General features: G+C 38.7%; 1 protein-coding gene across 4 annotated transcripts in view; it reads left to right on the top strand.

Moving 5' to 3' along the window:
• The first annotated feature begins 7667 nt into the window (after positions 1-7667).
• Positions 7668-12686, top strand: part of LOC6585339 — a 150413-nt gene continuing 145394 nt past the window's right edge. For all 4 annotated transcript variants that reach the window (XM_044007318.1, XM_044007320.1, XM_032732829.2 and 1 more), the window contains exon 1: positions 7668-7786. In XM_044007318.1, coding sequence (XP_043863253.1) covers positions 7785-7786 — 2 coding nt within the window. In that variant the 5' untranslated portion in view covers positions 7668-7784. The remainder of the gene's footprint in view (positions 7787-12686) is intronic.

Below are 12686 nucleotides of genomic sequence, written 5' to 3'. Positions count from 1 at the left end.
GAGGCAGGTGGCCCAGGTGGGGCAGGAGGTGGGCTCGGTCGCAAATTGAGTGAGCAACAAGCTGAAAATTGGCTTAAATAGCCGCAGCAGGTGCCACGGCAAATGCACTATCTACCAACTACCACCCTTTCCCCCTCACACACTGCTCCCTGTTCCCGCTGCCTCATTCTCGCGCTCTCTCTCGCCTTCTCCCTCTCTCTCTCTCTCTCTCATTGTGTAGCTGTCTCCCATTTAAAGTTTCGAGTTGGCAAGGCGACACGCGATAATGGTGCACACATGAGCCACACCCCCTGCCCCTCGTCCCCAGCGCTAGCCCCGCTCTCGACTTCTGCACGGCAATCCCCCTGCCCGCCTCCTGCCCGCACTCGACTTAACGTAATTTATGACTTTTGGCACTGCTCCCACCTGCCCCTTGGCACCGGCATGAACGGGCATTATGTTAAATTTTATGTGTTTCAACCATGGCAACAGGTCAAACAGCATCGCGCATCCACAATCGAGCCACGGCCTCGAGCCGCCAGCCGCCAGCTGTCGGACTTCTGCTGCTTCTGTTGCTTCGGTGCTTATGGTTTCCGGGACGCAGTTTTGGCTCATCTCGCAGCATCGCACGACCGCACTTAAATGTCGCCAATATGATAAGCATTGCCCAACTTATACCCTGCTAAAATGGTATAGCGGCCGTACTGAACAGCAGTTCAGTTTCATAGCTGATTCATGCATCCGGAGCTTATGCGCTTTAAATTTATTGATTCTGTTTCCAAGGACTATTCTGGAACGCGAACTTTAAGCAGAGCTCTAGTTTAAGGGAAGGCGTTGTTTTTTAATGGGGTTTCATTTTGCATACCCTGTAAGCTAGGCGTAATATGTGAACGGGGTATATTCGCACAAGTAGCCAGAGGAAAGCCTGATCGATGCCTAAAAATCAGATATGTATAACAATACGACCGCTATGCCACGCTTACAGGGTATACTTGCTGAAGATGTCTTAGGGAGGCCTGATCGATCCCAAGGAGCTTATAAATTCTTACCATAAACAACAAACAGTAAAGGCACTTCTTAGATATTCTTAGCAATCGAGTCGATTCCATAAAATCGATAAAAATCGATAGGAAGACTTTGTATTTGTGTTATCATAATTTGAGGACTTTTCAAGCGGAAGACTATGAAAGTGCTAGATGGATTCTCAGGAAGACTATCAAAATAATATAGATTTGACTCAAATGAATTTAATATAAGATCTGACTATAGATATGCTCGTATTCATATGTATGTATATGTATCTCACTGTGTATACTCGATGCGTGGTATTAGCGCGTCTATCAATCAACGTCTTTCTATCTCGCTTTCTCTCTCTTTCTCTCTCTTTTTCTCTCTCTCTCTCTCTCTCTCTCTCTCGCTGACATATGTGAATCTTTCACACACAAACATAGCCAACACCTGAGCTCCACGGGGCATTCAAATTGAATGGAATCGAATTTGTGTGCCTCACCGTGTCACCATGACGCTGCTACTGCCACTGCTGCAGCTACTTCTCAATCTCCACATCCAAGGCCACATCCACATCCACGTCCTCATCCACATCCACGTCCATGTCCACGTCCAACTGACGTGCTAATTGGCACCGCTGCATATGATGAACTTATGAAAACAGCACCTTGAACAGATTGTTTGGCTATCGCAGGTAACATATGCACGGCCAACATGCAAATTAACCTTATGAAACGCATTTGGATTCAATTCCGCCCTGATTATGCATGAATATATGATGTCACATGTGAGTATATATAGCAAGCATGAGATCCAAAAAAAAAAAAAAGCAGATGTTATATCAGGTTTGGGCTACATCAATCATAATTTGTTGTAAAATAAACTTAAATTTGTCCTACTTCCGCGCTGACCAAATTGGACTAATAGGTAGAGCAATGGGAGTAACTTAAAATGCAGTTAACAGTCTCTTTTTTAAATTTTATTTTAAAGCTACATCTATGCCATTATATAAACCAGAGAGAAGTAGAGCAAAATGTCCATTTTGAATTACAGTAGAGCCCGTTTATAACGACTCCGCTTATAGCATCTGTAGGGCAATAGCGACGAATATTCTGGTCCCCAGACAAACTTTTATAAGCAAACTTATACGGTTATAGAGCCTTCCGGGTATAACGACGGTCCCTTGAGTGTCGTTATAACCGGATTCTACTGTACTTTCGAAATGGCCTTCTCGCATTTTCAAGTCGAGGCTGCCTTGTGGACTTTCGGAGCATTGATTCAGGACTTCAGGTAGAGCTTTTCAGAGATAATATAGATAACTCCCCCACATAAATTTCAACCCAGTTTCGAAATTATTTGCTCAAATTTTATGAGCAAAATTTAGTTAGTAATCAAATGTCAAATCAACTTAAATATTTCACCTGGCAATTTTTATCGATAACTTAAACAGCTGTTGTCATATAGCTATGGGAAATAGTATTACTCTTGCTTACTCGACGATAAAACACTTATTATAAACAATTTCAGAGGCAAGTCATATTTTAATATTTTTACATGCAACATTTGCATAATTTGTTGCTAAAGAGTTTTCCCTCTTCTAACGAAGACATTTTCCGCTTATTTCCGTAACTAATCAAGCTGACTTAAGCAAACATTTGAGCTCCAGTCTAAGCCACAAAATGAGCAAAACAATTTCAAATTGCTCAAGCAAGCAGATACCTTCATATCTGTATTACTGACAATAAATATATATATGTATGTATATGTATATATTTATAGATAGCTCGGCCCGATCAATGTTAATGCCAATTTAAATATCTAGCTGTAAGGCAGGTGGAAATCCCCGGTGTGCTGCATCAAGCACGGATTGCGCGCTGAGCGTTTAATGCGCGACTCGCTTAAGCTGCTGCTAAAACCAAAACCAAAAACAGCAACTGCAGCAACAACAACAGCAGCAACAACAACAATAGAAACAAATGCCAGAAAAACAATGAAACAAATAAAAATAACAACAAACATATCTAATTAATTAGTAAAGCCAAACGAAGTGTTGCCCCTTCACGAGGCTAAACAGCGCCAGCATACGGGGGCGTAGGCAAAGCCGAGCAGCAGCAGCGGCGGCGGCGGCGGCGACGGCGTCGGCGAAGGCAGCGACGACAGCGGCCGCGACTGTCGTCAGCCATCGCTGACTGTCAGCGGCCAATGGGCGTCGAGCAGCTGGCGCTCCGCTTTCTGCTGTCGCCTCGCTGTCTGGAGCATGCGCTGAATGGGAGTGGGAGCAGCAGGACGGGGGCCTCTGGCCAGCTGTGCGAGCGAGAGGGCTGCTCAACTGTTGCTGGCCTTGGCAGCTGTGCGTGCGTGCGTGTATGTATATGTGTGTGTGTGTGCCCCATGCCCAAGGTTAACCTGTTGAAAGTGCATATTGCGCATACGCCTCGTTCACATGTCCAACAGGTAAGCCCAGTGCATGGGCATTGCATCCAATCCAGCACAATCGCCCCCGCCCACAGTCCCCAGCTAATGAGCGATCCACAATTGCATTTGGCGGCCAAGTCAAAAAGGGATTTTTGTTGCCGATACCCATCGAACTCTCCTATATTGAAACGATATTGAAGCAAGCCGTCCGTATGTAACAGAATGGAGTCTAGCAGTTCCTATGTAAGCAATAAGGTAATCGATTAATTTTTAAATCGATAAATATGTACCAGTTCATTTCATAGCCAAGATCCATTAATTAATTGCATTAGAGTTGATCTCAAACTAATAATATTAAACTATTTTTTTTTTATATTTCAGTCTCTGCATATTAATTATCGATAAATATTGTTTTTTACTACGAGCTTATAATACAAATTCAATTCTGGCTTCTAGTCCTAAGTGTTAGCTCATAATTGAAAATAATTTGTGGATTTTGGTAGACATCGATATATGCAGTCATTATCGATACAAGTTTAAATCGATAATTTAAAATCGATAATGATTTATTGTTATTTAACTTATATTAGAGTCGATATACATACATTGACATATATTGACATTTGGCACGTTATTCATTATCGATGAATATTATTCTTTATAATCTATCGATATGCATGTAATATAAACTAACATATGATATATATCGAAGGTTTGCCCTTTTCTTGCATACTTCAAGGAGTCGTGGCCTTCTATTGCTAATCTATAGAGTTACGTTGAAAATTTAATTGCTTACAGGGTATCTGCTAGTCGGCCACAAGCCTTTGTTGCTGTTCTTCATATCCGTCTGAATTGCGTTTACGCAGGAGCAGCGCTGTTGCTGCTGACGACCTTCATTGCTCAGCTCTGATTGGATGCATCGGCTAACAATTGCCGTCCAATGTGCTATATGAATTCAAGTTCGCATTTCGATGCACGTTTGTTAGTTAGCCACCTTAATACCACTCGGTGGCAGCTACAACAATAACAGCAACAACAACCACAACCGCTGCAACCCCTTGCAGCAACTCCGCCCCAGTCCCAAATGCATGAAAAATGCAAGGCTAAAGCAATGCACATATCAAATTCCAAAATCAGAGTTAGGCTTTTATAATGAACAGTAATTTTATATGGAGAGAGAGAGAGAGAGAGAGAGAGGGGGGAGGAGGCAGGGATACATTGGGTTAGCAATATCACAAAGAAAAGCTGCCAAATTTATTCGGTTAATTAAGGGATTCGCAGAAAACAAATGACAGCATTTACCTATGTGCCTATGTGATGACAAGTTGTGGATACAAGCAGAGACAATTCTCGGAACTGAAGCAATTCAATTGGCATTGAAATTCTCAAGCATTAACTGAACTTCTATTTGGGAAGTTTTCCTTTGAATATTGTTAAGCAAATCCGTAATCTATTTCGTTTATTGTATAAATGTTACGATTACTTCAAGCTTAAATCAGTGAATCGAAAAGATACACATATATCCCTTATAGCACTTATCTATCGTACCTTCAATAATCTACTAATCTATTCGCATACTAATATACTTAGTTGGCATCTCTTTATATTTTTTAGCTCTTAATAGATCTACACTTAAACTGATTTACTTGATATCTTTATATCCATTTAGCACCGAATTTCCATCTAGTATCTATCTATATTTATTATTCTATTTTCGATAGCTCTTCATAAATTTCTAAATTTTAGTCCAACTAGAATACGAGTATTTATTTTATCTTATCAATCTTGTATCTATATTTTCCTATTATTCGCTCTAATCTCTCTATTTCGTGCTATTCGTCTAGTCTACTACTAGTGTGTCGCTCTTTCTCTCCTATATCTGCTATGTTCCATACCCCATTTTCCACCCCCTATTTTCTATTCACTATCCTCTATCCTCAATCCTCTATTCTCTATTCTCTCTGCTCTCCTCTATCCTTTATCTTTATCCTCTATCCTACATTCTCCATAATCTATCCAATATCTATCTATCTATATATCTCTCTCAGTTCCTATCTATGTGTGTTTCTTATTCGATTTTGCTTTCCTTTCCTCTCTTGCTCTATCACACTCTAACTATCTCTCCTTCTCCCTTTCTCTACCTCTCTTTTTGTTTATCTCTACCTCTTTCTCTCTCTTTCTGTGTTTTTGTTGCATTTTTTCACCCTCTCCCCGATTGTCTGCCTCTTTCCCTTCTATACATTTTGAAGCCTTCAAATCTATCATATATCTCTATCTCTCTCATTTTACTCTCCATCTCTATCTGCCTCTCTCTCCTTCTCACTTACTCTTTTACCTTTTCTGTATCACACTCTTTCCGTCTATGTCCCAACCTTTTAAGCAATCTATATGTCCATCTCTCTCTCTTTCGCCACACACATTTACGTTACTAATAGAGCTAGATCTATCAAACCTGTTCGAACTATCTAAGAAACACTGGAATCTTAAGATTAGCCACAAATAATAATTGAAATATAAATTAAAGCCGCAAGTATAAATTGTGCTTCATAGGAGTCGATGTTAATCGAAACGAATGCTTAGTCCTTAGACCTTAGACATCTGTCTCTAGCTCTTGGCCAAATTGTAGCACATCAAGGCTCGCACTGTTACTGTGTGTATGTGTGTGTTTGCCACAAGGCTGTGAACAAAAGCCGCCCACGCGTTATCAGCACTTCCCCAGCTGCAGACAATTCAGCACAATTCTTACCCCATGCAAAGCGACGCAGCATCGCCAGCAGCCATTGCCAATGCCACGCACACTCACACACACAAACACACACACACACAGACACATATACATACACATACTCGCATACACAGAAACACACGCATATATAGACAGAGCAAAGCCAAATCCCAAGAGCTTCGAATCACCTGGTTGCCTGTTGCTGAAACGTCGTTGTCGCTGCCGCTGCCGCCGCCAGCGTCGACGTCGACGTCGTTGCTGATGTCCTTCAGCTGGGAGCAGCTATAAAAGGCGGCGCAGACAAACGGCAGCGATTAGTCAACTGTGCAACGTGGGGCTTGTGTTATATATATTTTTACAGTTGCCACTTGTTGACGAAGGCGCCCCCAATACAGCAAGGACGAACATCGCAGCTCTGTCAGCGAGAGAGCGAGATAGAGTGAGAGAGAGAGAGCGAGAGCGAAGCTGAAGCTGACGCTGACGCTGACGCTGACGCGGACGCTCGATGCCAAGGCAGACGAGGCTGGCTCGTTAGTCGGGCAGCGTGCCGCGCAACAGATGCTGTGCAACATCCAAGCCAAAAGGTTGTGTGCCACAAGCCACAGCAGCAGCAGCAGCAACAGCAGCGACAGCGACAACGACGACAACGCCGAAGAAGCAGCTGAAGAAGAAGAAGAAGAAGCAAACAGCAGCAGCAATCGACGAGGCAGCCAAACGAACAACTAACAAACGCCCTGCCCCACCGCCAGTCGCCCCCACACACACACACCCACACCACTCGCACACACACATACACAAGCCTGCCCCACACATGTTGAACGTGCAACAAGTTTTTGGCCAACTTCAAGTCCTTTTTTTTCTTGTGCCGAACTAAAAAAAATCGAAACAAAAATTTAAAAAATCGCAGAGTCGAAAAGGAAATCCAAATTTTTTCATCAACATTTTTTTTTTTTTTTGTGGTGTCAAGTGTTAAAAAAATAAATTAAAAATGTATTTTGTTGTTGCTTTTTGTTGTTACTATTGATGGTCGCATATAGCAAGTGCCCACAGTGCTACAGTCGTACCTACATAGACCGTAATCCCAAGGTACAAATTAGAGATAAAGAAACGATCAGCAAACCCAACGAAACTTACCTGAAAGCCGAACCTACAGTACAACAGACAGAGATAGCGATAGAAAGGGAGAGAAAGAGAAAGCGAGCGAGAGAGAGAGAGAGTAAGAGAATATATATATTTCAACTATAAACAGCAAATTTTACGACAGATTCAAAGATATATACATATATATTTACATATAATAACAGTTGATAAATTATTGTTGTTGCATTTGTTGTTCGTGTTCAGCATTGTTGTATTCTCTTTAAATAAAAACATAAACTTAAATCAAATATATACATATATAGTAAAAGCAAATAGTTTGGAAAATAGTCAAGCAAACAAACAGAACTTAAGATCAAAATAAAAACAACAACAAAATAATAAAAATTAAAAATAAAAAACAAAAAAGAAAACCTTAAAGCAGCATAAATTAAATCACTAAAAATAAAACAAAAATCAAACGCGGCGCGCATAAAATATAAAAATTTAATTTAAAAAAAAAAAAAATCATTTGAGGTAAATCTGAAAATCTGAAACAAGGACGAAACACAGCCTAAAAATGTGAGTATATAAATTTGAAAGCAATATATTTCTATTGACAAAGATTATATTAGAAAACAATTTATTATAATATTTTTGTTTTGTTTTTTTAATATATTTAAAATATTTAGAAGAGCATGATAATATACATTTATTTAATATTATATGCAAATTAAAAAATTAAGTTACATATGCCATAAGTTTTAAGAATTTTTTGAGCTGAATTTGGTCAAATATATAATGTATATAAATATATATAGCTTAGTTAACTTAACTTACTAATGTAATACATACATATATAAATCTCTTTATTACCATATTATATTATATATATACATACCATATATTTAATATTATAATAATAATATAAAATAAGAGCACCTGGCATATTTTTGTAGACCCATGGAGCTTACAAATGGCTTCATTTTGTTATTTTTTAGAACTTTTAGAGTTAGGGCATTTTTGAATAGGCTTCAATTTAGAATGACATATTATTAAATTAAATTAAACATTAATTATTTTAATTTGGTATATTTTTTATTTATTTAACATTTATTTATTTATTTAACATTCCATTAACATATTAAAATAATGCGAATTTTGATAGCTGATAAGAGAGAATTATCTAGGGAGCGAATGAGAGAGATAGCAATAAAAATAATTATTCGAGTCCGCATCACATCTACCACAAAGACTACGATTCGAGAAACTTATTTGGGATAGACTCGATATAGAAACCGATATATAGGGACTCAGAGAAAAGGAGAGAAAGAGAAAAGAGAGAGAGAGAGAGCAGGGTATCTGCTAGGGAAAGAGTGAGAGAGAAAGCATTACTATCATGCGCTTCTATGGTTTCACATGTTGCTCAGATCTTTTGAGATAGAGTTTTGGGATAGAGTATATAGAGACAAATATAGAGAAACACATAAAGAGAGAGAGAGAGAGAGAGAGAGAGAGAGAAAACGAGTGAGAGAGACTATAACTATTTTCATGCGAATCGTAGCACAAAAACATCGAATCAGGCATATATTACATATACATACCATATATATTATATATAACTAAATATGGTAAATGATGAGCGTAATTTTGTGGGTAGATAATTTTATTAAATTAATTCGCTCACTCGTTCATTTCGTTCGTTCATTCGTTCGCTCGCTCGCTCGCTCGTTCCGTGCGCCTTCGCTCGCGCGCTTAATTAATGAGGCATTCAACGATGCCAATTATAATTCAGGGAAGTGAATTTCAGGTAAATGAAATTGAGATTTTCCTCACCCTTTAATTCAATAAGAACCACAAGGCAGAAAGGTTCGTGAATTAAAATGAAAACAGAAATTTGCTTCATTCTGAGTGGTTTGTTTGGCAATCAATGCAAAAGGACTTAACTGAAAATACTTAACTAAGATTAAGTAGTTCTCAGAACTCTAATTGACTGTAGACGAGTTACTTTGTACCCAGTGAAAATGCTGTAAGCGGGCATATTGGTTACGCTAGTATATTTATGAAAGAGGTATTAAAAATGTATTAAAATGTATTATTAATCGATATCAACTATCGAATCAATCTTGAGCTGTCTAACTGTCTGGCTGTCTGTCTCTCTCCCTGTCTCTCTTTGTAAAGACTTTACACCTTATTGAAGTAAACGATAACTTTTCATAAATCGATTAATCGATTAGTTGTTTAAACATAGCACAGGAGATCAAGCAAATCATGCTAGACTCAGCAGTATATGCAGCTATTCTCTTTGCTTCCATCTTATGTAGCAGGAATGTTTCGATAGGCCTTTGCTTCGTTTATCGTTATCAATAATTCCCTTCTAGAGCAATCTTACCTATTTTACTTTCTATTTTATTACTACCTTAAGTCTTATTTATTTGTCTCTTTTCTGCTTTAGTTTTCTTAAGCTTTACCTTCAAGTCGTAATTCTTTAGCGATATCAGATATTAAAAGCTTCGAAAGTTTAAGAATAAGCTTTATAGCCAGTCTAATCAAGTACAGCCAGCAAACAAACAGCGCTCAAGACATAGTTCAATGTTATGGTTCTCATAGATTATAGATGATTAGCTGAATCAACTTAGATTAGCTGAAATCCCAGGTAAGTACTGCTTAAATATATATGTATGAAGAAAGAAACTTATATGCTTTGCAATTTTCTTATATGTTGCGAAAGGAAAACCTCAAACTGAACAAGTTCAAAGCTCAGAATTTGCCTGAGCTGAACTCTTCAACGGGCGCATTGTTTATTTATGCAGTTAGCTGTGTGAATTTGAGCTCAATGAATTGAGCTTCGATTATTTTTAGTAACTGTTGACAGCAGCACACACAGAGACAGAGAGAGAGACAGAGAGAGAGAGAGAGAGAGTATGAAGGGCAAACAGAACGCACGACTGAATCAAATGATTAAATGCCAGCCATTGTCCAGTGTGCGTTCGTTCTGTACCTGAATCTGCCTCTCTCTCTCTCTCTCTCTCTCTCTCCCTGTCTCTATGTGTGTGTTTGTAGTACACATTGTTCTACACTTGTTCAGACGGACAGACAGCTGGACAGACATGCTTGACAATCATTTGTAAAATCAGTGAGATTAGTCAGCAACGTTTCGTATTGAGGCAAGCAGCGCATTCTCTGCTGCTCATTAGTAGCACATTTGCTCAGTACGTGATTTAGCTGCAAATGTACACAAGCTACACACACACACACATACACACAGAGAGATAGAGAGAGATATATATATATACAGATATACAGTTACAGCGCTGCTCAGTTACGATTGAGTGCTGCAGAGTGAAACAAATAAGAGTCCCCGAGTTGGGAGTGCTCGACTAGCACATACCCGGCAAACAAATTTTATTGCATACATAGAAGGGCAAGGGCAGTTGATCTACTCAGATATATGTATATACACTCATGCACACACACTCACACTGCCAAGGCTTGCAAGAGAACCGTCTCAGCCTTTCAATCAACTTTCAAGCAATCGCAAAGGCCGTACCGCGTTTGCTTACAGAAAAAGCTTGAAATCTCAAGCAACAGAGATCGAGTGAGTGCTTGAGAGGCACGATGAAGCTCTACTCAGCTGCTAGTCCCAATTAAGATTATATATAAAGACTCTGCCAGATTGTTTCCTGTTTCATTTAAGCTCGCAAAACTCTCATATTCAAGAATTCAGGGTATGACTCAGGTCGAGCTGTTGCTTCTGGCTGAATTTTGAAAATTGTACGTCTGTACGTCTGAGTGTACGTTTGTATGTATGTCTGTGTGTGTCTAAGCGATACATTTGGGAATTATGAGACTTGCCCACTTGCCTTCCTGCCCGCTTGCCTTCCCGGCCTGCTGCCTATCCTCTACTCTCACCTTTGTATTTGATTCGAGAAGTTGAATTTCAGTTGGTTTTGAAACCCAAATCGAAGCTGTTAACATTTGGGAGCAAAGGTCATTCGTTTCGAATAGCTCATGGCCAAAAATCAAATATTTGGTGTATTCCATTACCAAAAGCCAACAAATATACATATATCTTTTACTCAGCTCTTATACTCGGAATCAATCAGAACAGTGAAGAAAGTCTATAAATAAATAGCTTATACTCTGCTCTTATACTTACCTCTTGTATTCAGATCTTATGCTCAGCTCTAATACTCAGCTCAGCTCTAATGCTCTTATACTCTGCTTCTGTACCCAGCTCTTATACTTATGCTTATCCAGTATTCAGAACAGAGTAAAAAGTGTGCAAATAAACATCCAGCTCTTATACATTATACTCAGCATTAATCAGAAAAGAGTCAAAAAATGCATATAATCTGCTCTTATACTCAGCCCTTGCACTCAGACCTTATTCTCAGCTCATATACGCAGCTCTTATACTCTGCTTATATACCTAATACTCAGCATCAATCAGAAAAGAGTAAAAAAATGCAAAAAAGAAATATCTTATACTCTGCTCTTATACTCAGCCCTTGTACTCAGATCTTATGCTGAGCTTTAATACTCAGTTCTTATACTATGATTTAATACTCAGCTCATATTCTAGGCTTCTATAATCAGCTCTTATACTTATACTTATAGAAGAAATCAAAACAGAGAAAAAAAATTCACAAATTAAATATCTTATACTCTGCTCTTATACTCAGCCCTTGTACTCAGATATTATGCTCAGCTCATATACGCAGCTCTTATACTCTGCTTATATACCTAATACTCAGCATCAATCAGAAAAGAGTAAAAAAATGCAAAAAAGAAATATCTTATACTCTGCTCTTATACTCAGTCCTGTTACTCAGACCTTATGCTTAGCTCTTATACGCAGCTCTTATGCTCAAAAGCCATCAAAACAGAAATTTTAACATTTATTTCTTATCCACAGATAACATTATTTTTGCGTAAATTTTACTTTCAATTTCAAAGAATTTTCTTAACATTTTCAACGGATTTTCGTGGAAAACTGTGCAACAATTCAAACTGTTGACAATCCAGTTCCAACTAACTACTTCAACTTGCTTTGACTGCATACAGCATACAGTTCAAAGATTTTCCCAAAACATTTTTCATTTGGTTGCATTTTCCACACACATTTTTCACAGAATTTCCCGCTAGTCAATGGCATTTTCAAATAAACAACACACACACACACACACACACAGCACAAAGTCAATATGCACAATGTGCAAACAAACATACATGCATACACACACACGCACACACATATATATATATACATAGCGTGATCAATGGCTGTCACATTTCCGGTTCATGGCGGAGCTTCCGTTTTTTATTGTCGCCAAGAGCGCTTAGCTGTTGCCAAAGTTGATTTACGCTGGCTTCAACCACCATTACAATCAGTATGGCCAAATGCACACACTCGCTCACAAATATATATATATATATATATATATATATATATATATATATATACATCCCACCTGTTTCC

The sequence above is a fragment of the Drosophila mojavensis genome, unplaced genomic scaffold (assembly GCF_018153725.1).
Source record: "Drosophila mojavensis isolate 15081-1352.22 unplaced genomic scaffold, ASM1815372v1 contig_136, whole genome shotgun sequence".
Classification (NCBI taxonomy): Eukaryota; Metazoa; Arthropoda; class Insecta; order Diptera; family Drosophilidae; genus Drosophila; species Drosophila mojavensis.
This window is presented reverse-complemented; position numbering and strand designations above follow the sequence as displayed.